Source organism: Trachypithecus francoisi, unplaced genomic scaffold, assembly GCF_009764315.1.
Source record: "Trachypithecus francoisi isolate TF-2019V2 unplaced genomic scaffold, Tfra_2.0 Lachesis_group0, whole genome shotgun sequence".
In the NCBI taxonomy this organism is placed as follows: Eukaryota; Metazoa; Chordata; class Mammalia; order Primates; family Cercopithecidae; genus Trachypithecus; species Trachypithecus francoisi.
The window spans coordinates 3,630,048-3,655,038 of record NW_022681453.1 but is presented as its reverse complement, the minus strand read 5'-3'; the positions used below and the strand labels follow the sequence as shown (position 1 = coordinate 3,655,038).

Below are 24,991 nucleotides of genomic sequence, written 5' to 3'. Positions count from 1 at the left end.
CTAGATAATTCTCATGCACAGCCAAATTTGAGAACCACAGGTTTAGATGATGCTTCTTTGGAGAAGCCCTCCCTGACCTCCAAACACTTGGCTCTTTAGCATTCATTCTCCTCTCGTGTGGATTGTCAGTGCATTAAACTTATTACACCTCCATGTAAATCAGGACTATTCCCAGGGGAGTTGACCCTGGCGTGTCAGGGTCATTCCATGCTGGCATGTTTCCAGCACATGAACAGCCATGTGGTGTGTCTACAAAACAACACCAGCAATTATACGACCTGCTTTTGATCATAAGACTGTGTTAAGACCTTCTCCTCAGTGTTCCTAACAGCATCTCATCTCTGTCATGTGGAGCCTTATGACACTGTGTTTCCTTTGTCTGCTGTCTCTCCCCACCTGACTATGAATTCCCTGAAAACAGAGGTGAGGTCATTTTCATTCATTACTGTGTCCCCAGAGCCTAGCACAGGGCCTGCTGGGCACATAGTAAGCCCTCAATAGCAATTGTTGATTTAAAAAAAAAGAAAGAGTTCTGGTGGGGCTTCAGTGAAACAAATCCTAATAGTGACTCTTATATAACTTGCTGATAAGAACCTTTTAGTTTTATGGACTGAAACTCTTTCCCTCCTTTGTTTAAAATTTTAATGAAATTCACTATTTTATTTATGTCTCAAAAAATTACCCAACTTTCAATATTTTCTGAAGTTGTGTGCCATCTGTTCTGCTTTCCTTCTTGGAAAACATTTTGATGTATGTGTGTGCATGTGCATAGGAGTGTGTGTGTGCATGTACATGTACAGAGTAGTATATTTTAAAATTGCTGTGAGAACTGTAATGTAATTAGCTACAGTGGAATCAAGTTCACTAGGCATCAAAATATCTTGATCTGGATTTGCTTAAATGAGGCATATGAGTTAGTTATGAAAATGTTTGATTCTCGTTACACATCAACAGGGCCATGAGATGTTCTGCTAAAGGGGACAGATTTTTTAAGGAATGGAAAGCTATTGATAAGGTACTTTTTCCTGGGTACCTTTAATGTTAGTTGAATAGTGCCATTTACTGATGGGCTGCTGAGTGTGGCAAGGACACTCTTGTCACTCCCCTGTTTCTGAAAGTATTTATAGTTTGTCTTCCCTGATATGACACCCTCTGCATAAAACCAGTGAGTTCAACTTGACATCACTGACTACTGACGTCCAGGCAGCACACAAACTATGCCTAAACCTTTGATTATAGCTGAAATCCACAGCCCTGGATGTTTTTCTCTTGCCAAATTTATCATTTCCTAAAATTGTCCTTTAAAACCATTGTCTTTGCAGCCTTTAAACCCCATCGTTCTCTGAGAAATGACCATTCAAGTGATGTAAACAGCTTGGTCACACTCCTCCCCCTCTGCCCCACTGTCTAGCTGCTTCACTAGCCTATTTTTGGGTTCACAGGTCATAATAAAGCTTGTTTTGGTTTTGTTTGTTTGTTTGTTTTTTGAGATGGAGTTTCACTGTTGTCACCCAGGCTGGAGTGCAATGGCGTGGTCTCAGCTCACTGGAACCACGGCCTCCCGGGTTCAAGCAATTTTCCTGCCTCAGCCTCCTGAATAGCTGGGATTACAGGCACACACCACCATGCCCAGCTAATTTTTGTATTTTCAGTAAAGACAGGGTTTTACCATGTTGGTCAGGCTGGTCTCAAACTCCTGACCTCGCGTGATCCACCAGCCTCACCTCCCAGGGTGCTGGAATTACAGGCGTGAGCCACCAGACCTGGCCCGTAATAGAGCTTGATAAGTAAGAAGACTCACCCTATCCTCACTGCCAAGACCATGCCCTTAGGATTAATTGGGGGAAAAAATATGCAAACATGGAATATCTTTACATCCATGAAGACCTGCCATTTGTTAGACGTTGGCTTTTGCAGGAGTGAATTAGATTTTTGGCTCCAGGTTTCTGTCAGGAGTCTTAGTTAATATCTAGGTCTGTGTCTGCATGTGTCCTTAGATATAAGTAGTCACTCAGTTACTCTCATCAGAACACCTTGTTTCGACTTTTGGCTTCATGCTTATTTCCATCTGTTACTTCCTTGTTTGCTATTTATTCCTTTCCTGTCTCTCTCCACTGGAACATATTCCCCATGAGAACAAAGACCTCATTGTCCTGCTTACCATCAAATCCCCAGTATCGAGGCCCATGGAAGACACATATTTAATATTTGTTGATAAAAGTATCCCACATGTTTATTTCTTTTCATTTTCAAACATAACTTTTCTTCTTAAAAGTAGTAATGTCTATAAGTCTCAGGTTCATCCAGTGGCTTACTAAATAAAAGGAATCATACACAAAATGTAAAAATAAAAGAGTTCAAATCAGAGTTCAAAGAGTTTGAATAACGTACTTTTTCTTGATTCTCATGTATTTCACTGTCAGTAACTCTGAACTTCAGTTTGCAGGATGCTGTAGCTATTGATTGAAAAGCAGTTTGGATCTTTCTACATAATGCTAAGTAATTGTATTAATTATTTTACAGACATGCTGAAAGTCAGCAGAAGCACATGGCAGAGAAAATGCCTGCAAAGTGAAAAGAAGCCATTCAACCAGAGAACAAGCTAGAATTTATTTTGCTTCTGTGGTTGTAAAAATGCTGTTGCTAAAGGTGGTGCAGAAACAAACAAATATCAGTGTTAGTCATTGATAATGTCTGAAGCTTAATGTCCAGTGATTGGCCTTTGCTTCTTAATTTATTTTAATTTTTTACCTGTGCCACTTAATATCAGGCATTTTAATAAAATATTGTTACAAAAAATGTACAGTACTGACACCACCACAAATCACGGTTAATAAAAGAGAGTAGTTTTAACTTTATTTTTATTTGTTTAGAGATTTTAAGTTGGAACAGTATTTTCCCATTGACTACTTTTCATTCTTCACTGTAGTTTTAAAGAAGAACTGTAAATGACGGTGCTATACAAGTCAACAAATACATGCCTGCCTCGTAGTAAAGTTGTAGCTCTCCGTAATATGTATATTTTACTCAGTTTTCAACATTTTGTGAATGTTGACTACCTGAAGTTCCTTTTTAGATGTGCTATTAACATTCTGTTGGATTCAGAGGGTTCCTTGAAAGTTTTATGTATAAATATGTAAAATAAAAATTAAAACTTTGTTTCATATGATATGTCCTTTTGCTCACTAGCAAGCCTTATACTGGCTTAACCCCTCTCCAACTAAATTCCCCACCAGGAAACTTTTGTCAGTGAAAAAACTAATTGCTCTAGAGGACACACAAGGTGGCAAATTGCCCAGAAAATTATGAGTGTGAGTGCGTGTCTGTGAGTATGTGTGTGTGAGGGAGTGATCCAAAGAACACCAAAGGTCAGTAGCATCAGAGCCTGCATTTCTGTTACTGCTTAAGTGATCCATCTGGAATTGTAGCACATTAGTATTTAATAGCTGCTGGTCTTGTTAGGGCACTATGATTGTATCAAACTCCCTTTACTAAATTCACCACGTGAACGAATGATGCTTGCATTTACTCTTTCGCCAAGGCCCGTTGTTGCTATTTTCAAATTTTTAACCATTCTGTTGGTCTCATGAAAGAAGATTCGAACGAAGTCTAAAGCAGTTACAGACTGTTTCTTAATAAGTGGAGAGTTTCAGAAAATAGATTTAATTAGCTAATATTCATGTAGTGATTAGGGAACCATAAGCTAAAGCAAAGATGAACAATTCAACATTCCAGAACCACCCACAGACCACCTGGTTTCACTCCAAGGTCCATGATGTAATCTGAAGACAGAACTTTAGACAACTGTCTCCATTTTCCTTTCTCAAAAATACTCAGATCCTAAGTATTGTAAGAAATTAAAAAGATTTGCCAATGTTCCTAGACAGCCTTCTGTTTCGCAAAATAGGTAATCTTAAATTGTAACACTAGTCATTTTTTATGGGCCTTAAGTTATTTCCATTTAGAATAGAAAAAGAACACAGTTCGTAAATATATTTTGGTTTTCGTGAGTTGGCTGTTGAGGAGGACAGGTTGCTGCTCGCTACTGAGCTTAAGAGTGGGGCCCTAGGCTGCCCAAAGGTCTCTAACTGGGCCCTGAATTCCCACACCAGCTGTCAGGGATCTCCTGGGGTGATCCCAGCCCTGTGAATCCAAGCACAGCTGCTGGACCGTCGTCGCTGCTTCTACTGGGTGAGAATGTTGGTCAGTGAGCCAGTGGCTCTTGTCTCTAGCCGCACAGTGGAGCCACCTGGAGAGCTTTAGAAACCACTGGTGCCTGGGTCCCGCCCCTATGGACTGACTTAAATGGTCTGTGGTATAGCCTGGGCACTGAGGCATTTAAAGGTCTCCAGGAGATTCTCATGTTGAGAACCATTGCCTTCCACTTTCTTATTTTCTTTAGCTTTGTTAAACCATGTTTCTAAGTATCTAGTTTTTTTCTAATTAAAAAATATTATATTCCTATTAGTTTGCAATCTGTGGGGAGAGCAGAGCTGGAAAGAGTGCTATGGAAAATGCCTGTGTCCAAGCAAGAGAAGGTAGTGTGGCCTTCTGAACCTCCTGTGGTGGCACTCACAACCTGGAGCCCTGGGGCTAAAACTCAGCCCACCACAAAAGACTTACATTTTAAAATCCTTGCCAGAACTGCCAGTTCCAGTAAAAATTTAGAAATGCATTTTCTCTGTGTCTTAAGCCATGCAATCTCTGGCTAGAAATGCATTTTGTAAAGAAATTCATGGCCTCTAAGTTCTTCTAATTGTGTGAAGCCCATAATCATAACCGAAAAGCTCCCAACTGGAGAAGAAAAGAGAGAAAATGAGATTATACCCACAGAGGGCCTCTCAGAATACCTCTGGGTCAAAGCCTAGCTGATAGTACAACTGTTCTTCCCACCATGCCCTGAGATACTCAGAGGAGAATTACATTCAATTTACTGGTGCTCCTTTCAGCCTTCTCTGCCCGTGGTTGAAATGTCACTCTCTAAGGGGATGCTTTTGAGATCGAGTCTTTCCAGTAATTTTGCTTACGCTTGTCAGCAAGGACTGGGATTATATCCAACAGGATTCTTACCTGCTGTAGATCATCCTTCCACATGTAAACTAGGACCTTTACCGGCTTAGAATGCTAGACTAACCAACCTCAAAAATCAAGTTCTGCTTCTCTTCCCCATTTTTAGACAGTGAGGTGTAGATGAGAGTGTGCAGGCTCTGAGGCCAGAAGGGACTGACCACAAATGCTGACTCCATCTTCCCACGGATTTGACCCTGAGCAAGTTCCTAAAGCTGTCTGTGTCTTATCTCATCACCTGTAAATACCATCTCCTCAGATTATTATAAAGACTGAATAATGTTTATGAAGGCACCTGACACCCAGGAAATACTGAATAAGTAAATGTTGAATAAAAAGTAAATGATCAGAGCTCAGGTGGTGGGAACATTCTGAATTTTACCAGTTTCTGAGATTTAAGCATCCTTGTAGTTTTGTTTCCTGTTTATTAATTATTAATTTACAAAACAGTGATGCTTAAGGGAAAAGTTAATAATTGCAAGTCCCACTCCCTCCTCCAAATACCAGTGCTAAAACTTGGAATGCATTCTAACACATTTCTCTATGCTTATACAGATACACACGCATGGGGTTTTGTATTTCCATTTGTCTTTACAAAGGTAGGATCTCTGTAGCTTGCTTTATCACATAGACATCTTTCTAGGTCAGGACATATAGATCAAAGTCACTGTTTTCTTTTTTTCTTTTTTTTTGAGCCAGAGTCTCGCTGTGTTGCCTAGGCTGGAGTGCAGTGGCACAATCTCAGCTTAGTGCAACCTCCACCTCCCAGGTTCAAGCAATTCTCCTCCCTCAACCTCCTGAGTGGCTGGGATTACAGGTGTGTATCACCGCACCCGGCTAATTTTTGTATTTTTAGTAGAGACGGGGTTTCACCATGTTAGCCAGGCTGGTCTTGAACTCCTGACTGTAGGAGTCTGCCCACCTCGGCCTCCCAAAGTGCTGAGATTACAGGCGTAAGCCACCATGACCGGCCCAAAGTCATTCTTGTTAATACCTTTGTAGTAATCCCCAGTGTTGGTGGAACATACCTTATTCAGCCATTCCATTTAATGATGGACATTAAGAATCTTTTCAGATTTCTGCCACCAGAAACAGTGATCCAATAATTATGCTTGTACTTAACATCTCTTTATACCTTTTATTCTGTGATTACCTCACTTTTTCTTTAAGCATTCCTTGGTACTGCTTAAATACTTCAGAGTACGGAGAGCTAATTAAGGTAGGGAAGACCAGGAGGGGCAATTGCAGAGAAGTTTGATTCCTTGCAATGAAATTTGACCACACCAACACATTTTCATCTTCAAAGATTCAACTAGAGCCTCTCTCTCTCTCTGTCTGTCACACACACACGCGTGCACACACACACACTTTTAGCCTCCAAAAGCTCTCCTCTACCTCCTGAGTACAGATTTTTCTCTATTTCCTCTTTGAGGGTAGAGGCAAACTTCAGCCACCCTTGTAACTGTAGCCCCCAGCACAGAACCAAGCAGATAGTCCTCCCTTGAAGACTGGCCCAATGAGAAGCTCTAATCATTAGGACTCTGCCTTTTGACGCCTCTGTTAACTGACGTCACTCTACTCTTCTGATGTATGATGCCTCTCTTCTTAGCCGAGGGATGAGCCCCTGGGACTGACTTTCCTTCAGATTTAATCTCACTGTTCTCAAGTTTAATCCACCATGACTGGTTGATTTTTTTTTAATCCCTCTGTTACCCTCAGATCTAATCTAAGATCTGAAAAATTTCCTTCCACAGAATTTGTCATCTCTGATAAACAGCCCTTTCAGCTACCGATCTGCTAAAATTCATACCTTTCCACCATGTTTATAGTTTTGGAATTGTTATTGGGAAATGGCTAGAGAGACAGAGACATTCCCGGCCCTCTGCCCCTTGGCCCTAGATGTGATCCCATGATACATTTTTACCAATGGAATGTCAGTGGATGTGATGTGCCTTAATTCTAGCCAAGGCTTGGAAGAAAGGGTTTGCCCTCTCCATTCTCTTTCTCCTTGTACCAGCTACAATCACAAGAACCTAGAGGGCTGCAGAGCCACCAGATGGAAAAAATCTGGGTTCCTGACTCACTGCATGGAGAGAGTTACCTGCTATCCAATAGGATTCACCTCAAACTGGAAAAAAAAAAAAAAAAGTGAAAAATAAACTATGATTACATTTGTGCCTTTATACTGCATTGAATCTGTTACAGCAGCTAGCATTACACTAAGTAAGGCAAGTCCTTAACAAGGACAGCCATAATCGTTTAAGAAAGAGCTGAAACTCAGACCCAGTTAGACAAACCTTGTGCTCTTAACCACCACGCTACACTGCTTCTTTTCTATAGAAAATCATCTCTAGGTCAGAGACTGACTCTTTTGTCAGTTAACGGACCTCTTCGGTTCAGTTCAAATCTTTTCCCCTGCTCCATCTTTTCCTTTAGCCATTAGGACAGAAATCAGAAGTTGATCAAAATGAAATTTGTCATGAACAAACAATTCATGCCAGAAACAAGAATATGGAATTTATGATGATGCCAGAAACACAAATATTGTTAAGTGACAACAGGAGACCTATTTGGTGTCTAGCTGGAAAAGTTAGGTTTCTGTGATCTTTAAGACCACACTTTGATTATTGCCACCCCAGCTGAATTCTGATGCTTACAAAATACAATATACAATTACCATTTGCATTGGTGTTCATTTATTTTTTCTAAATAGGATATGACACATTCATTATGAGATAGGTTGATGGGTAGTGAGTTTTTCAGGATATTTTAATTGAGGCTTATAGTCAGTTGTCAGTATAAATTAACATTATATTAAATAATTCATGAATTAATGGCCTGGCTGTGCAAAATGAAAATATCCTTTTAATTTCTGAGTGAGTATCCTAAAGCCATTTCATTTGGTAGCTTTGGTAAGAAATGATTCACCAAGGCTAATTGATCATAAGAAATTCTTTTTTGTAGCAAATTTCTTTCTGTACATTTCTCTGTTCTAGAACAATGTTCTGCCTATGGTTGTAACATAGTCCTTGTTTTAAAAATGACTGAATCCACTTCCCTGCACCCCAGGACAAGAGTACAAGGTAGTAAAGTGATACTTATGAGGAAAGTGATCTTATTTTCACCCTCCAGACTAGGCATTCAGACTTTCTTGTTTATTATTTACTACCAGATTCTCTTTTCTTTTATATTCAATCAATACCTTATTTGCTTTTTTGGCTTTTCAGAAAATGGTGTATATCCTGACTGTGGTAAAGCATAGGCAAGGCTGAAGTGAATGCTTTAATTTTCTGCCTCATAAAGTTACATCCTTCCAGATGTGTGTTAGTTCTCAGTAGAAATTACAGTCTGTAATGACGTCATCTCACCTTGTGCAGGAGCTTTTGAGGTCACATAACATCCCCAGGTTTAGAAAGGGCATGTGAAAGTCAGCCAGGGATCCATACTTCACCTTGAGAGCAATTTCGATGTGAGGGTTCAAGGTGAAAATGATGTTGAATTTTACAGGCACTGGGGAGAAAGGGCTTTACTATTTATCACAAAGCATCCACTTCCTCCTTCCATCAAAGTGAAGGACTCCTGTCCCTGGTGCTCAGAAGGCTGATTTGAGAATGTGTCATTGTCTCTGATGCAAATCAGATTGAGAATAGAACACCAGTCGGGTGTTCTAAGTAATTTTTTGGGGAAAGTAATGAATGCCTCAGGAAGAATAATTAGGTGGGGGAATGTTTGTACGGGAGTAATAAATCTGTCTCCCTGCAGTTCTGGCTAAACTAAGAGTGGGAGTAAGACAGACACGGGGCTTTTTGGAGTTTGCAAACCAGTCTCACCACACTGCAAGTGAGAATGCTGGGCCTTCAGGGCGACAGCATAAGAGCAGGAGAGGAAACCTGGCTGAACATGAGGACTAGGGAATGGGATAGCTGCTCAGTGAGAGGCCAGGGGACCTGGGACCGCATCTTCAGACCTTGGCAGCTCCACTGCAGGCCTTGCCACGGCCAACACCTCCAAATGCATTTTGGTGCCTTGAACTCATTAGCCAAAAAAGTGTCTGGTGTGTTTTGCTTCCACGAGAGTAAAAACTAGAGTCACTGCCAGGCCTATCTGTCACCAATCTGCAGTTTCTTGTGAGGACATTCTTCAGGCACTACAGTGGGACCCAGTGAAGCTCAGAGCCAGGCCCACCCCATGTGTGCTAAGGCTTACAGGGCATTTGTCAGCGGCAACTTTGAAGGGGCTAAATACCTGAGATTTAATGAATCCGGGGGCAATATGTGAATATATAGAAACTTTTTTTTTTTTTTTTTTTTTTTTTAGCTACAGTGTCTTGCTCTGTCACCTAGGCTGGAATGCAGTGGTATAATCACGGCTCACTGCAGCTTCGAATTCCTGGGCTTGAGTGATTCTCTTGCCTCAGCCTCCCAGGTAGCCAGGACTATAGGCACGTGCCACTATGCTTGGCTAAGTTTTTTTCTTAATTTTTTGTAGAGTTAGGTCTCACTTTGTAGCCAAGGCTGATATCCAGGCTTCAAGCGATCCTCCTGCCTCAACCTCCCAAAGTGCTGGGATTATAGGCATAAGCCGCTGAGCCTGACCTACAAACTTCTTTTTAGGTTCCCTTACTTCCCAAGCTGATCTGGGGGCTACCTTCCCACAAACACGTACGCAAGAATAACTCAAAAAGTATAAATAAATGAATGTGGTTTGGAGGGAAGGGGTACAGCCAACAATAAACAATAAAACACGAAAAGTTTTGAATTATACTTTTTTGGCCACATTTGAAATGTGTTGTTCATTTGCTCCTTACAAGAAAGAGTCCTAGCTAATTCATCTTGGTTTTGAATCTAAATTGTATTTTCGGTCTTCTCGCTCTCATTCTTATTTCCTTCTTATTTATTTATTTATTTATTTATTTATTTTTATTTTTATTATTATAAGTACATAATAGTTGTATATCTTTTTTTTGAGACGGGGTCTCTCTCTGTCGCCCAGGCTGGAGTGCAGTGGCCGGATCTCAGCTCACTGCAAGCTCCGCCTCCCGGGTTTACGCCATTCTCCTGCCTCAGCCTCCAGAGTAGCTGGGACTACAGGCGCCCGCCACCTCGCCCGGCTAGTTTTTTTTTTTTTGATTTTTTAGTAGAGACAGGGTTTCACCGTGTTAGCCAGGATGGTCTCCATCTCCTGACCTCGTGATCCGCCCGTCTCAGCCTCCCAAAGTGCTGGGATTACAGGCTTGAGCCACCGCGCCCGGCCTGTATATCTTTATGAGATATATGTAATGATTTTGTATGGCATTTAATATGTAATGATCAAAGCAGGATAATTGAGGTATCCATCACCTCAAGCATTTATTATTTCTTTGTGTTAGGAACATTCCAACTCCACTCTTAATTATTTTAAAATAAACAATAGATTATTGTTAATTGTAGTCACCCTATTGTGCTACTGAATACTAGATCTTATTCATTCTAACCATATTTTTGTACCCATTAGCCATCCTCACTTTGTCCCCCACTCCCCACTACCCTTCCCAGCCTCTGGTAACCTCATTGTACTCTCATTCTACAAATTCAATGTTTTAAATTTTTAGCTGCCACATATGAGTGAGAACATGCAAAATCTATCATTTCTTTCAGTTCAGTCCACTAATTTACATAGACAGACAGTGTGCCAATATTGTATTAATAATGCCCTCTCCAATCCACTGAAATAAAAAGTCAAAAGCCCACTTCTTTCTTTTAAAAGTACACACGTGTGTCACTTCCTGAATTCTGCTCATTGTCAAGAATTCTTGGCTGTAAAATCATCAAAGAGTTGTTGTAGAGATAGTAAACTGCTCCTGTAAAACATCCCAATTGACCTGACTTCACATGATGCTTTTAGAGCATCGGCACTTGCTAGCTAGGGCCAAATTCACTCACTTGTCCTTCTGAGAATTCTGAATTTTAAAGAAAGTAGGAAGTTCACATACAAATGACTCTCATTTCAGGTGCTTGCGTGGATTTTCCTCTACTACCAATTAACTGAGCAAGCAACATTTCTTTCACATCACACCAGAAAATGAAAGCCAAATCTTGGGGCTACTTACAATTTCTGAAACAAGTAGTCATGGTCATTCTTTACTCAAATTTACCCCAGGCTCCTTGGCTCAAGACAAAAGCATTTTCATGGGAATTCCTTTGGCATCAGTTTCCAGGCCAGTCATGCAAGTCATCCATAAATATGGACCTTACACCCCACTGCAGGTGGAGCTGCTGGGTTTTCAGGAAGTCAGTGACTTTACCTTCCAGGTTCTGAAGCCAAGAGCAGGAGAAGAGTGAATGTGAGCATTCCTTCCTCAAAGAAGACTGAAAGAGAATGGGAGAAATATTTGAGAAAACTACTGTCAGAGGCAACTGGGAAGAGGAAAATAAATCACTGTGCACTAACATATATGGAAGCTGAAAAGTGTAGAGAGGGAAAGAGCCAGACAGACCCTGGTCATGCACATCTTTCCATGGGTCACAAATATAAATGCATATAGGGGACAGACTGATAAGACAAACACATAACTGAAGCAAGCTGGATGCAAGACTATAAGGAGTGATGAGGAACAAATGCCCCAACTAAAGGGATTCACTGCTAAGTAAATACTGACAACTTGTCTGGCCTAGGCTGACCTGGCTTTTCTAAGATTTCAAAAAATACATTACTTCTATTAACCAATGTTTTATCTATATGACATTGTTCACCACTGAAAATCCTTTTAAGAAAGAGCCCCACAAAATTCATTGTTATGTTTACTGACAGACTGATATTTACTACATTACACAATGGCAACTTTATGAGCACCGAGGGAGCTATTCCCTTCAGATGTCAATACCAATAATAGTCAAGTTTCTCTGATTATCATTGTAAATTATTTGACTGATCATGTCATTATCCTGTTTGCTATAAACCCCCTGAGGGCAGGGAATGTTATTTATCTGTGTTTCTTCATGCCCAGCCCAGAAAATGGTACTTAATAGGACGTAAATAAACACTCATAAACATGTTGAAGAGGCGAATGAGTAAGTGTTTAATACCATGTGATAGAAAAATTCTACTCCTATCTTCTCACTACCCACACAGTTCCTCACCAATCTGTTTCTCCACCAGCTCTTAGAACTTATGCAACAACTTAAAACTCCATATCTTTTCAAGACGGCAAGTGTCTTAAAAGCCCCTACTTGAGATTCAGTGTTCAAATAAGGTCTCCAACAGAGCCAGTTCTGAAGCATATTAAGCCTGCTAGATACCAGAATCTAATATGCTTTATAAACTGAGATGACAGGCTCAAGTTATAACTGTCCATTAATTATTTACAAAATTACAAGCATCTTTTTAAGAGGAAAGGGATTGAGTACAAGACAGATGACAGATGCCCTCACAAGCTGAAAAAGGTCCATGTGGTATGGGCTGACCATTCCCGGTTATCTGAATAGGTGGCAATATGCAGAACTTCTATCAGTATTTTCTGTGCTAAGAAATATATGCTCCCACTGCTGTTTAGGAAGGGAGTTTAGGCTTTTTGGCTTTTCTGTTGCATATGTCTGTGGTTTAACTTACTGAACATCAGGGTAGAATCTTGGACTTAGCCCTGAAATAGAGTTAGGTTCCTTCTTGCTAACCTTATGGCGCAGAGATGCAGAGACTAACTCTACAATGTTGGATGGCCAATGGCTGAATAAAAGCTGGGGAACACGGGAAGTGGTAAAGTAGAAGTAGTAATAAGAATACCTTTTATTTACACTCTTTGAGGAACTAACCAGTATCCTGTTGGCCTGAAAAAGTTATTGCAACTTCCCAGAGGTGTTCATCTTGCCCCCAGGAAATAATTTAGAACTTTTCACATTATTTCATTATCTCTTATGATCTCAGAAGTTTCCCAAGAATAAGGAAAAGCAAGGAGATGTGATTTTTATTTTACAGAAAGAGAAATGGATGCAGAGGGGTTAAGAAGGGCATTTCCCAGGGCTCGACAATTGGGTCAGGATTAGAATTCTGCACTTATACTATTAGCCTGATGGTCTTTAAGCTTTGCTGCTTGCAAAGCCCCCAGAAAAATGTTTAAAGCCCGCCGGGCACGATGGCTCATGCCTGTAATCTCAGAACTTTGGGAGTCCGAGGTGGGAGGATCACTTGAGGCCAAAAGTTCGAGGCCAGCCTGGCCAACATGGTGAAACTCCATCTCTATCAAACATACAAAAATTAGCCAGGCTTGGTGGAATGTGCCTGTAGTCCCAGCACCTTGCGTAGCTGAAGCAGGAGAATCGCTTGAACCTGGGAGGCAGAGGTTGCAGTGAGCTGACATCATGCCACTCAACTCCAGCATGGGCAACAGAGTAAGAGGCGGTCTCAAAAAAAAAAAAAAAGAAAAAAGAAAAATGTTTAAAGCCATGTGTTAGGAGGCTAACACAGGAGGATCGCTTGAGCCCAGGAGTTTGTGGCTGCAGGCAGCGATGATCATGCCACTGCACTGCAGCCTGGGTGACACAGCTGCTGGACCCTGTCTCAAAAAAAAAAAAAAAAAGCCACGTACTACTCACATATTTCTAAGTTGATCTCAAAATATTTATCATATGTTTAAAGAACTGCAAATAATATCATTTCCAGATCACTGTCAATATGAAAAGTTTTAAAGATATCTGATATATCCAATATAATGTATCTTTTAAATATAGTCAATGGAATATAAACACCAGAGCAATTTGACCATTATATCCAACTTTTTAAAAAATGAACAAATGAGCTCTTATTTAACTGTTGGAAATTTTTTATCCTTTATTCTTGAATTTATATTTATTTCCATTCCTAATTCCCCCTCAGAATTTAGTCCTAATGTAGTTTTATTTCATTTTTAGAAATGTTTTATTGATCATCCTATCAAACTTTGTTGCACCAGAATATGTATATAAATATCAATCTAAATTTTTTCACATTTTCTGTGACCACAAAGTTATAAGTAATAAAATTCTTCTATATTGAGTTATTATTATAATTACCATTACTAATCATCACTTGATTAAAATAACATGTTATAAACTTTGATAAAAATTGTAGAATAAATAGGAAAACTGTATTGAAAATGTGCCTTTTGTTGAAAGAGGAGCCTATTTTCTTTTCCAGTTCACTCATGTATGTGTTGATGAACATTTATTGACAGACTGAGACAGAGTTCTCCATCAATTCCATTTCTATTGTTTGTTTTTATAGATGTAAACCTTGAGAAAACTTTATAAATATGTAGGTGGAAATGGGAAACGTCTTGCTATAGCAATGTCAATCAATTATTTGAGTTTCGTTTGAATTATACACCAAAATCACATTGTGATCTATTATCAAAAATTACTGGGTTTTTTTGTTGTTTTTCTTGTGCAACAGGGTCTCGGTCTGTCACCTAGCCTGGAGTGCAGTGGCAGGATCTTGGCTCATTGCAACCTCCATCTCTAGGCCTCAAGATACTCCCACGGCTGGGCACAGTGGCCCATGCCTGTAATCCCAGCACTTTGGGAGGCCAGGGTGAGTGGATCACCTGAAGGTCAGGGGTTCAAGACCAGCCTGACCAACATGGCAAAACCCCGTCTGTACTAAAAATACAAAACCTAGCTGCTCATGGTGGCAGATGCCTGTAATCCCAGCTACTCAGGAGGCTGAGGCAGGAGAATTGCTTGAACCCAGGAGGTGGAGGTTGCAGTGAGCCGAGATCATGCCACTGCACTCCCTCCAGTCAGGCAACAAGAGTGAAACTCGGTCTCAAAAACAAAACAAAACAGAACAAAACAAAACCCTCTTACCTCATCCTTTAAGTAGCTGGGACCACAGGTGCATGCCACTATGCCTAGCTAATTTTTGTATTTTTTGTAGAGACGAGATTTCCCTATGTTGCCCAGTCTGGTCTCAAACTCCTGACCTCAAGTGATTCACCCGCCTTGGTCTCCCAAAATGCTGGGATTACAGGTGTGAGCCACCACACCTGGATGCGTCAAAAATTATTTTTAATGATCTATCAGCTGAAAACTCCATTAGATTCTACTTGAATTTTCTTGGCAACAAAGAATTAGAGACCATCTGACTTGCAAAAACTTATTAGCCAATCATTACAGCCATTTACTGACCCAAGCCTGTACCTATACCGCCAAGGGTTTCTTCTGTTTCTTTTTACCACCTGAGAGAATGCATCTCAGTAACACTAGAAAAAAAAAATTCATTAGTTCTTTAACTGAGAGGAGAGCAAGTGTAGAAAGTTAAGAGGGGAAAGAAGACAGCAGGACAACTCTGTCAGTGGACACTCAGACAGATCAACTTTGGGAAATGGTTCATGTGGAAGTTCAGGATCTGGAAATTGATTCCCCCAAAGCTATCCATGCACACACATCCATGGAAAGTCTTTGTAAACTCTTCTGAGATAAGCATACCGCAGTGTAAAAACCATTCCTGTAGCTCATTCTTCCACGACCTTTACATGTATCCTTCAAACTTGTACCTCATTGCACCATGTACATCAATCACCAAAAATGTTTTGGGCATTTTTCCAAGTATTGGAGACACAGCAAAGAATAAAAGAGACAAAATTGCTGCCCTCCACAAGAGTGGAGCAGATAGATAATAAAGAGTTGGAATTTGATTCCATTTTACACTGAGCAAACTAAGGACGTGACAGAGAGAAATAGAAAGCTCAGGCCGTTGCTGCCTCTGGAACACATCATCTTGTAACCCACCAGGGCAATGTACTGTGGCCTTTGTCCTAAGTTTCCCCAGAACAAAGCAGAATGACAGGCACATGATAAGCTCTCATAACATATTTGTCTAATTAGTTTAGTGTCATTTATAAAATCATAACATTTTTAGGCCCAGAAGAAAACTTAGTAACCACTTGATCCCATTTCTCTTTTACTCAGAGAAAAAAAAAATGAAGTCTGGAAAGATGAAGTGGCTTTCCAAGATCACCAATCTAGTCAGCGTTAGATCCTGTTTGTAGCAAGTAAACAATCTCTAGATACCTTGAATCCAGACAAATTCTCCATCCATGATACTTTATCATAGCCCCAGTTTGATAGTTGCCACTGAGAAAATGTCCCTGGCCCATGCCCATGTAACCTCCCAACAAAGCTTTAGTGTCTGTATAAAAAGTGAAATAAGAAAATGCTTCTTTTTCCCACTATTCATGAATTCCTTGGAATTCACAGGAAATGTACATCGTAACAGGAACAACTAGTCAGGAGGATCATTTTGAGTGGCTGCCTCTGCAACCCAAAATGTGGTTTCTTGACTTCACATGCAAAGTATGAGTGGAATTTTTAATGAATGGGAGTCTTCCACAGTTTCACTATGAATTTGAGATCTGTTATAGAGCCCAGAGGTCAAATTTCCCATGAAGGGTTAGAGGAATGATAGTCAAGAAGATTCACTGGGCAGAGAAATAACAGTTCAAGAGGAAACGCAGTTGCTTCTGCTCTGAAATCTCTGGGGTAAGTCCTTGGAGTGGCTGCTGCCCTTGCCAGAGGGAAGTTCCTGGTGGTCAAATGAAGAGTTCCAAGTAAAAGAAAGAAAGAATTGTTTAATTACACTGGCACAAATGGAAACCAAGCCTCTGAGAGGAGAATTTGTTTTGTTTTGATTTCTGAGTCTGTCCCCGGTGGTTTCACTTTTCATTTCTGTGGCATTTGGATGAGGTGATATGCCGTGAGAAGTTTCTGCTCATGGCCTTCGAATAAGAAACCCTGGAAATCACACTCAGGGGTAGGGGCCAAGGAACCCAAAAGAAGGGATCCTTTCACAGCAATCCTTCAACCTCTGATGATGACTTCCTGGTATTTAGCTCCATCCCTGAGCTCTTCTGCATTCTAAGCTGGCATTTTCCACTTGCTTCTGGAAGACACTTCAAATCTATTCCCATGACTGTTTCCCCTAAAACTGCTCTTTCTCCTCTTTCCTCTTGTTCAGCAAACAGCCCTACCATCTGTCCAGGTATCCAAGTTTGAAACTTGGGACTTATTGTTGACTCCTTGTCTTGTACCACCTCAAATATAATCATCACCAGGTCCTGTCATTGCTGCCTTCTAAGTAAATCCACATCCTTCTCCTCCTCAGAAGTTCTAGGGCCAATGCCCTTGTGGAGTAATCAATTCTCATAAGGATGGCTATAAAAACCTCCTACCCAGAGTCTAAGCCTCCACTTAGGTCAACTCCAGTCCATCCTCCACATTGTTCCTCATGGTCTTTCAAAAAGGAAAACCCAATTACCTGCCTTTCCACTCCTTAAAGCCCTTCCATGGCTCTGGCAACAGAGGCATCTATGAAATAAGATAAAGCAAAGAGGAAGACTATAAATCTAGACTCCTGAGTAGGAATTCCAGCCCTGCTACTCATCCTGGGCAAGTCACAATGAAGGCCTGTATGAGCCTTCATGTCTTTTCAAACAACACAAAGAAGTGTGGGGAACAGTTTTTGTAAAAAACTTAACATACCTTGCAGACCATTCTATATTAGTATACTCAGATATGCCTCCTTTTTAATGGCTGCATTGCATTCAATTTTATAGCTAAAACTTTATTGAACTAATTCTTTATGGATAACCATTTCTGCTATATTAAAAACATCTTAGAGGCGAAGTTCCTGAAACAAAGAATATACACAGTTTTCATTTGATAGATATTGCAAAGTTATCTCCCGTTGAAGTTCTACCAATTTACGTCACTACCAGATCTTCACCAATATTTGCATGAGAATCAGCCACATACACTTATTTGTTTTTATTTTTACTTTTTTGAGATAGGGTCTCACTCTGTCACCCAGGCAGAGTGCAGTGGCGTGATCACGGCTCACTGCAGCCTCAACTTCCTGATTTCAGGCAATCCTACCGCCTCAGCCTCCTGAGGACCTGGGGGGTGTGGCACCACACCCAGCTAATTTTTTATTTTTTGTAGAGATGAGGTCTCATTATGTTGTCCAGGCTGGTCTTGAACTCCTGGACACAAGCAAGGAGTGTGTTCCACCTTGGCCTCCCAGGGTGCTGGGATTACAGGTGTGAGCCACCATGTCCAGCCTAGCCACACACATTTAAATCTCGGCTTTGACATGAGGCATGTGACCTCACACAAGTTGCTGAACCACTCTGAGCCTCAGTTTCCCTGTCTTTTGCAGTACCCACAAGGTTTTTATAAGGGTCAGCCTTCAATAATGAATGCAATCGATATTTTATAATTTATCAAATGTAAGTGGCAGCATCTTATTTGTTACCAACCCCATCCCAGTACTGAGATTTTATATATAAACTTCTTCTATCTCTTTAGCTTACTATTGTAATAGTGTGAGACCCTTGAGGAAGTTAGATTTAAATAGTACACCTCCTAACCTCTGTAGCAAACTGTGGGCTCAACAAATGTTGGCATATGGTGTCCCAGAGCATACATCCTTTTAAATATATATATAGTTTTCAGGTAAGTCCGGGCTATTGATGGTCTTAGAAATTTAAAGCATTCTAAGCTTTTATGCAGGATATAAAAGACTGAAGAAATCACTGTAGATGACCAATATCTATTACCAGAAATAGTTAATTATTGTTCTGACAGAAGTTGATTTTGGAGTGCTATAATACACCAAAGGAAAAATTTCAAAACAATATTTCTTAGAGCCATTTATTAGAATGTGAATGCTTTATGGCAACTTTGTTGATGTATAGTTCATCTACCCTAAAGTTCACCCCTTTTTAGTGTTAAATTTAGCAATTTGAGATAAACTTAGAGTTGTACAAGCATCACCACAATCCAATTTCAGAACGTTCCTATCAACCCAGTAAGATCCCCCATTACAGCTTGGGTTAGCCAGGGATGTGTGGATAGCCTAGGTCTTCTCTGGTCTCTTCCTATACCTGCTCAGAAGGCAGCGGAGGTATGTGGACAACTTTGGGGTCAGGACCCTTTGGGGTTGTCTCATTTCCAGCATATCCCTACTAAATTTCTAGCTTGTCTGCCATTCTGATGCTTTCCCCAACCAGGACTGCAACCTCTGGTTAATGAATCACTGGCCTTCCCTATTCACTTGCCCTAAGATCACTATGTCACCTGACAACATGGCTGGGAGTACGTTTCTCACCCTCTGCCAAACCTGGAGTGAGTTTCTTCCAGCAATGAAATTTCAGGTCTGTTCAATCTGCCTCATGCTGCCAGTACCTTTGTACTGACTGAGCTGGGGTGGGGAGGGAAGCAGCCCTGGGTGAGAAGCCATAGACTACCACTATTTTTGCAGAAATAGAGCTGTTTTTCCTGAAGAAAAAAAAAAAAATGCTTCTCAGTTTGTTGTTTGCCTTTGGTCAATTTCTAGATTTCTGAAATGACTGTTGTTGACAATGTCATCTGGTTATATCATTGTTTCCAAGGAAAATGACTTGCTGACTTGCTCATTCTATCCTACTGGAAGTCTGGAAGTCTGAGTTTGATGAGAACCAGCTCTCCTTTGTTCAGCTTCTCAGTGTTCCAGTAGCTTTGATCCTTGGACCTCAGGGGACATTTTCCTATAAGTGATGACACCTTCAGAGGAAAAGCCAGGGCCCAATGCCACCTTGCCAGAACTGTCAATCAGGAAGTAGCCAGACATCTCTCAGCATACACAGTCGGACTTGGTTCTTCAGGGGCAACTTCATGGGCAAGATAAGCCCAACTGGACAAGAGAAGCAGCAATGAAAAATATGTATTAATTATCCACAGGATAAATAAAATCTCCTCCTGTGGATTAAAAGCTGAGACCTAAGCCCTTCCTTAGCACAAGAAAATCTAAAGTTGAAGACCTTCAGACAAATGACAGCCTCACATAGGAATGTGCACAATTAGACTTCTCAGACAAATCTGTGGGGCTGAAAGCAACTACTGTTTTGAGACTGACATTTTATTCTAAGGAATGTAGCAGATATAGGCTGGGTGCGGTGGCTCAAGCCTATAATCCCAGCACTTTGGGAGGTCGAGGTGGGTGGATCACCTGTGGTCAGAAGTTTGAGACTAGCCTGGACAATCTGGTGAAACTCTGTCTCTGCTAAATTAGCTGGGCATGGTAGCAGGCACCTGTAATCCCAGCTACTCGGGAGGCTAAGGCAGGAGAATTACTTGAACCCGGGAAGCAGAGGTTGCAATGAGTCGAGATCCCGCCATTGCACTCCAGGCTGGGTGATAGAGGGAGACTCTGTCTCAAAAAAAAAAAGGAATGTAGTAAACTTAGTATTTAGTGCTCCTCTTAAACCCAGAGAGAAAATTCATTTTACTAAAATAGCAAGAAGGCAATATAGCAGAATAGCTTGATATGCAGCATCTGGAGCCAAATTCTCGTGGATCGAATTCTTTCCCCACCAACCCTTACCCCTTTTACATGCTGTATGACTTTGGGCAATTTTCATAAGCATCTTTTGCCTTATCTGCCCTACTTGTACAATGGGGAAGAGGATTATAATACCTGTCTCAGAAAACTGGTACATGTGAAAGACCTTATAATCATGCCTGTCCCATATTATGAGCTCAGTAGATGTCAGTTTTTATTAATATTTTAAACATCATTGTTTTGGGGTTCCCTATTGGCCAGGAAATTTTCTTACTAGCACTAAGGTAGAGCTAGGGAGTGAAAGCAGCAGATTGAGAGTAGTGTTTCTTCCAGATGTAGAATTGTGCCCTATGAAATAATCACAGATCTACTCAGAATGATCCAGTGGCTTCCCAAATACATGTCTGGGAGCTCCTCAGGCCCATCTTACCTCTACCTCCTGAGCTATCGTGCCCCCACTGTGCTGGACCACAGGCCTAGTGACAAAGCACCACTCTCCCCCAGCTGGGCATCCAAGAATCAGAGGGCCCTTGACCTGGATTCTCCTAGTGCTTCCCTTCAGCTCTTGCAGCCAGGTCCTTGTAAGCCCGTACTGCCCAGGCCAGCCTACTAGCTCAACCTGACTCCAGGCAATGGCCAGCGTTCCCTAAAGTGAGACTCTGGAGCCCCATAAACTTGACAAGACTGCTTGGATCTGCTTTTCTGATCATCTGAACCAACCAACCACCAGTTTGATAAAGACAAACTCAGTGAATACCATATTCTAGGTATAGGTCAAAATTACAATTATTCCAGAATTCGACTTCAGTTCTTGCAAGGGCTGCAGAAGGCTCCGCAGAGTATTTTAAATGATTCTTAGTATCTTAAAAAGATAGAAAGATGGGCCAACCCCATTTGGAGAACTCAGTATACTTTCCCACTGTCATGCTATCTAACACAAACTCAGATATACACCATATAGGGCTAAATGATAAAATCAAGGTTAAGACAAACAAATCAAAAGAAAAGAAAAGAAAGCACTAAGAACGCATAGTTGTTTAAAGTGCTAGTGAACACAGATTATCTAAGTTCAAGTAGCCATGTGAGCTTAAATAAGCTAATTAACCTCACTGTGCCTGCTCCTTCATCTGGAAAATAGGGATAATGATAGTAGTTGCCTCACGGGGTTATTTTAAGAAATAAAGGACGTAATGTGTGTAGCACACTTAGAACGATGCCTCACACATTATATCGAAGCTTATAAAAGTTGGCTAATTTTCTACTCATTCTTATTATACGATTTGCTAGTCAGATGAATCTACACTTCCTTACTGCTGGTCCATGGAACTCAAAGAGACCACAAAAACTTAGCACTAAATGGATTTTTAAGATACGAATTCATATTATTCTTAATTAATATGGTAAATTATGTTATAAGTCACAGTTTTCAATGCAATTTGTGTTTTCAGTGAAAAAAGAGGAAAGAAGTGTATAAATATTTTGCTCCATTTGTTTAAAATGTTAATAAGAATTTAGTCTGTGCTTTCATAATTTTAATGGTCAGTGGAGGAGAATTTTCATATTTTACTGATATACACTAAGCCAGCATTGGGAAATGCTGCTAGGGGAATAAACACTAAGAAAGAGCCTATTACGCTCTTTAATTCCCAGATAAATTTATAGGTTTAGTAGATTAGTGACTGTCCCAGGACACATTCAGTATCAATAATAGCATTAAAATAATTAGAAAAAAGTTACTTAAAACCGCATGTTACATACATTTGTAGCACATATAACAAAGGTATTTTATTCACAATGTCTTAAAACCTCTTAGGTATCAATTAGAAACTGATCAACAATTCAGTTTATAAATAACAAAACAAAGTGAATAGACAATTTGCAAAAGAAATACAAATGGCTATATAGTATAAAAAGATGCTTAATCTCACCAACAACAAACAAAATGTAAACTAGCGTATATTCTTCTAACACATTGGGATAATTGTTGACACCCAGGATTAGTAACAGTTGGTGGCAGAGTGAACTGATGCAGTCAATAGCAAGAATGCTACAAGACCTGTCTTCCTCTCAGGTTCAAAGCTACTTGAAAAAGGGTCTGCCTCAAAGTTCCATCTGGTCCATGGGCTCATACTCAGATGGGTGCAGGGCTCATATCCACTGGGTCGTGGGCTCATATCCCCATCCAGTCCATGGACTGATATTCCCTGGGTCAGATCCCCATCCCTAAGTCAACCACTGTGGTTGCAGAATGCAGTCCCCTGACTGGTTTATGATGAGTCAGAGTTGGAGTTGCACCCAAAGAAGAAAAAAATTGGGGAGTCTTCAGCATTTAAAGCCACAGAATTGGATCAAATCATCCAGGGAGAGAATTTAGAGAACAGAAGAGCCCTAGAACCAAGTCCTGAAAAACTATAATGTGGCTACAGATTCTGGGTGTATCTTTCCACACTTTCTCTGTTATATTTATGTACATATGTTTTGTTTTGTTAATATACAAGAGATTTGCTCGTATGTATCTGTAACATGTTTGTTTGTTTCACTTACCAATATATCCTGGAGAAATTTCCTTGTCTGGCATTTCCAAGTTTGGAGCCTCCCTGGTTCACTTTTCAGAAGAATTAACTCTTGACTCAAGCCAGGAAGGAAGCAGAGATGGTTAGCTCTTTCAACACAGCTGCTTTATACCCTCACCTTCCTGGGTAACTGGTACCATCATTTCTTAAGAACTTGATAGGGTTTTCTCTCTTTGTGTTTTATCATTCATTACCTTTTTCAGGATTTGTTTTCATATTTTGATTTCTTTGGAGCTATATCTGTGCTGTTGTTTCAGTGAGATTTGAGCAGGGTAGGTGTGTAAATCATACAATCATGTGTTTAAGTATACATACATATATATATAAATCACACCTATATACATTTTATATAATACTATTTTTAAATTAATAAATGTATGTTCTGTACACTTAGAGAAGTTGGACAAGAACTTACTAAAATGTCTACATTTCCTTATTTTTAAAAGCTTTTGAACAAGCATTATTTTTACAAGGAAATATATATTTAAAAATTAATAAACAGATTTTTAAATTTAAAAATAAAATCCATGTTAACTGAAGAAATTATTGAAAATTCAAGAAGCAAAACAAATACATTAAAAAAGACTTTGACAAAAATGTTGGCAAATCGTACATCTAATAAGAAACTTGTGGGGGGTGGAGCAAGATGGCCGAATAGGAACAGCTCCAGTCTCCAACTCCCAGCGCAAGCAACACAGAAGACCGGTGATTTCTGCATTTTCAACTGAGGTACTGGGGTCATCTCACTAGGGAGTGCCAGACAATCTGTGCTGGTCAGTTGCTGCAGCCCGACTGGCGAGAGCTGAAGCAGGGCGAGGCATCGCCTCACGTGGGAAGCGCAAGGGGGAAGGGAATCCCTTTTCCTAGCCAGGGGAACTGAGACACCCAACACCTGGAAAATCGGGTAACTCCCACCCCAATACTGCACTTTAAGTAAACGGGCACGCCAGGAGAATATATCCCACACCTGGCCGGGAGGGTCCCACGCCCACGGAGCCTCCCTCATTGCTAACATAGCAGTCTGCGATCTAACCGCAAGGCAGCAGCGAGGCTGGGGGAGGGGCGCCCGCCATTGCTGAGGCTTAAGTAGGTAAACAAAGCCGCTGGGAAGCTCGAACTGGGTGGAGCTCACAGCAGCTCAAGGAAACCTGCCTGTCTCTGTAGACTCCACCTCTGGGGACAGGGCACAGTTAACAACAACAACAACAAAAGCAGCAGAAACCTTTGCAGATGCAAACGACTCTGTCTGACAGCTTTGAAGAGAGCAGTGGATCTCCCAACACGGAGGTTGAGATCTGAAAAGGGACAGACTGCCTGCTCAAGTGGGTCCCTGACCCCTGAGTAGCCTAACGGGGAGACATCCCCCACTAGGGGCAGTCTGACACCCCACACCTCACAGGGTGGAGTACACCCCTGAGAGGAAGCTTCCAAAGGAAGAATCAGACAGGTACACTCACTGTTCAGCAATATTCTATCTTCTGCAACCTCTGCTGCTGATACCCAGGCAAACAGGGTCTGGAGTGGACCTCAAGCAATCTCCAACAGACCTACAGCTGAGGGTCCTGACTGTTAGAAGGAAAACTATCAAACTATCAAACAGGAAGGGCACCAAAATCCCATCAGTACGTCACCATCATCAAAGACCAGAGGCAGATAAAACCACAAAGATGGGGAAAAAGCAGGACAGAAAAGCTGGAAATTCAAAAAATAAGAGCGCATCTCCCCCTGCAAAGGAGCGCAGCCCATCGCCAGCAACGGATCAAAGCTGGTCAGAGAATGACTTTGACGAGATGAGAGAAGAAGGCTTGAGTCCATCAAACTTCTCAGAGATAAAGGACGAATTACGTACCCAGCGCAAAGAAACTAAAAATCTTGAAAAAAGAGTGGAAGAATTGACAGCTAGACTAACTAATGCAGAGAAGGTCATAAACGAAATGACAGAGATGAAAGCCATGACACAAGAAATACGTGACAAATGCATAAGCTTCAGTAACCGACTCGATCAACTGGAAGAAAGAGGATCA

General features: G+C 40.8%; 1 protein-coding gene across 9 annotated transcripts in view; it reads left to right on the top strand.

Annotated features, from left to right (window-relative positions):
- SCHIP1 (schwannomin interacting protein 1) overlaps window positions 1-3,171 on the top strand; it is a 164,544-nt gene extending 161,373 nt beyond the window's left edge. For 8 of the 9 annotated variants that reach the window (XM_033202940.1, XM_033202948.1, XM_033202960.1 and 5 more), the window contains one exon: window positions 2,524-3,171. In XM_033202940.1, coding sequence (XP_033058831.1) covers window positions 2,524-2,575 — 52 coding nt within the window. In that variant the 3' untranslated portion in view covers window positions 2,576-3,171. The remainder of the gene's footprint in view (window positions 1-2,523) is intronic. The other variant, XM_033202969.1, reaches the window with a different exon arrangement.
- Window positions 3,172-24,991: the final 21,820 nt, after the last annotated feature.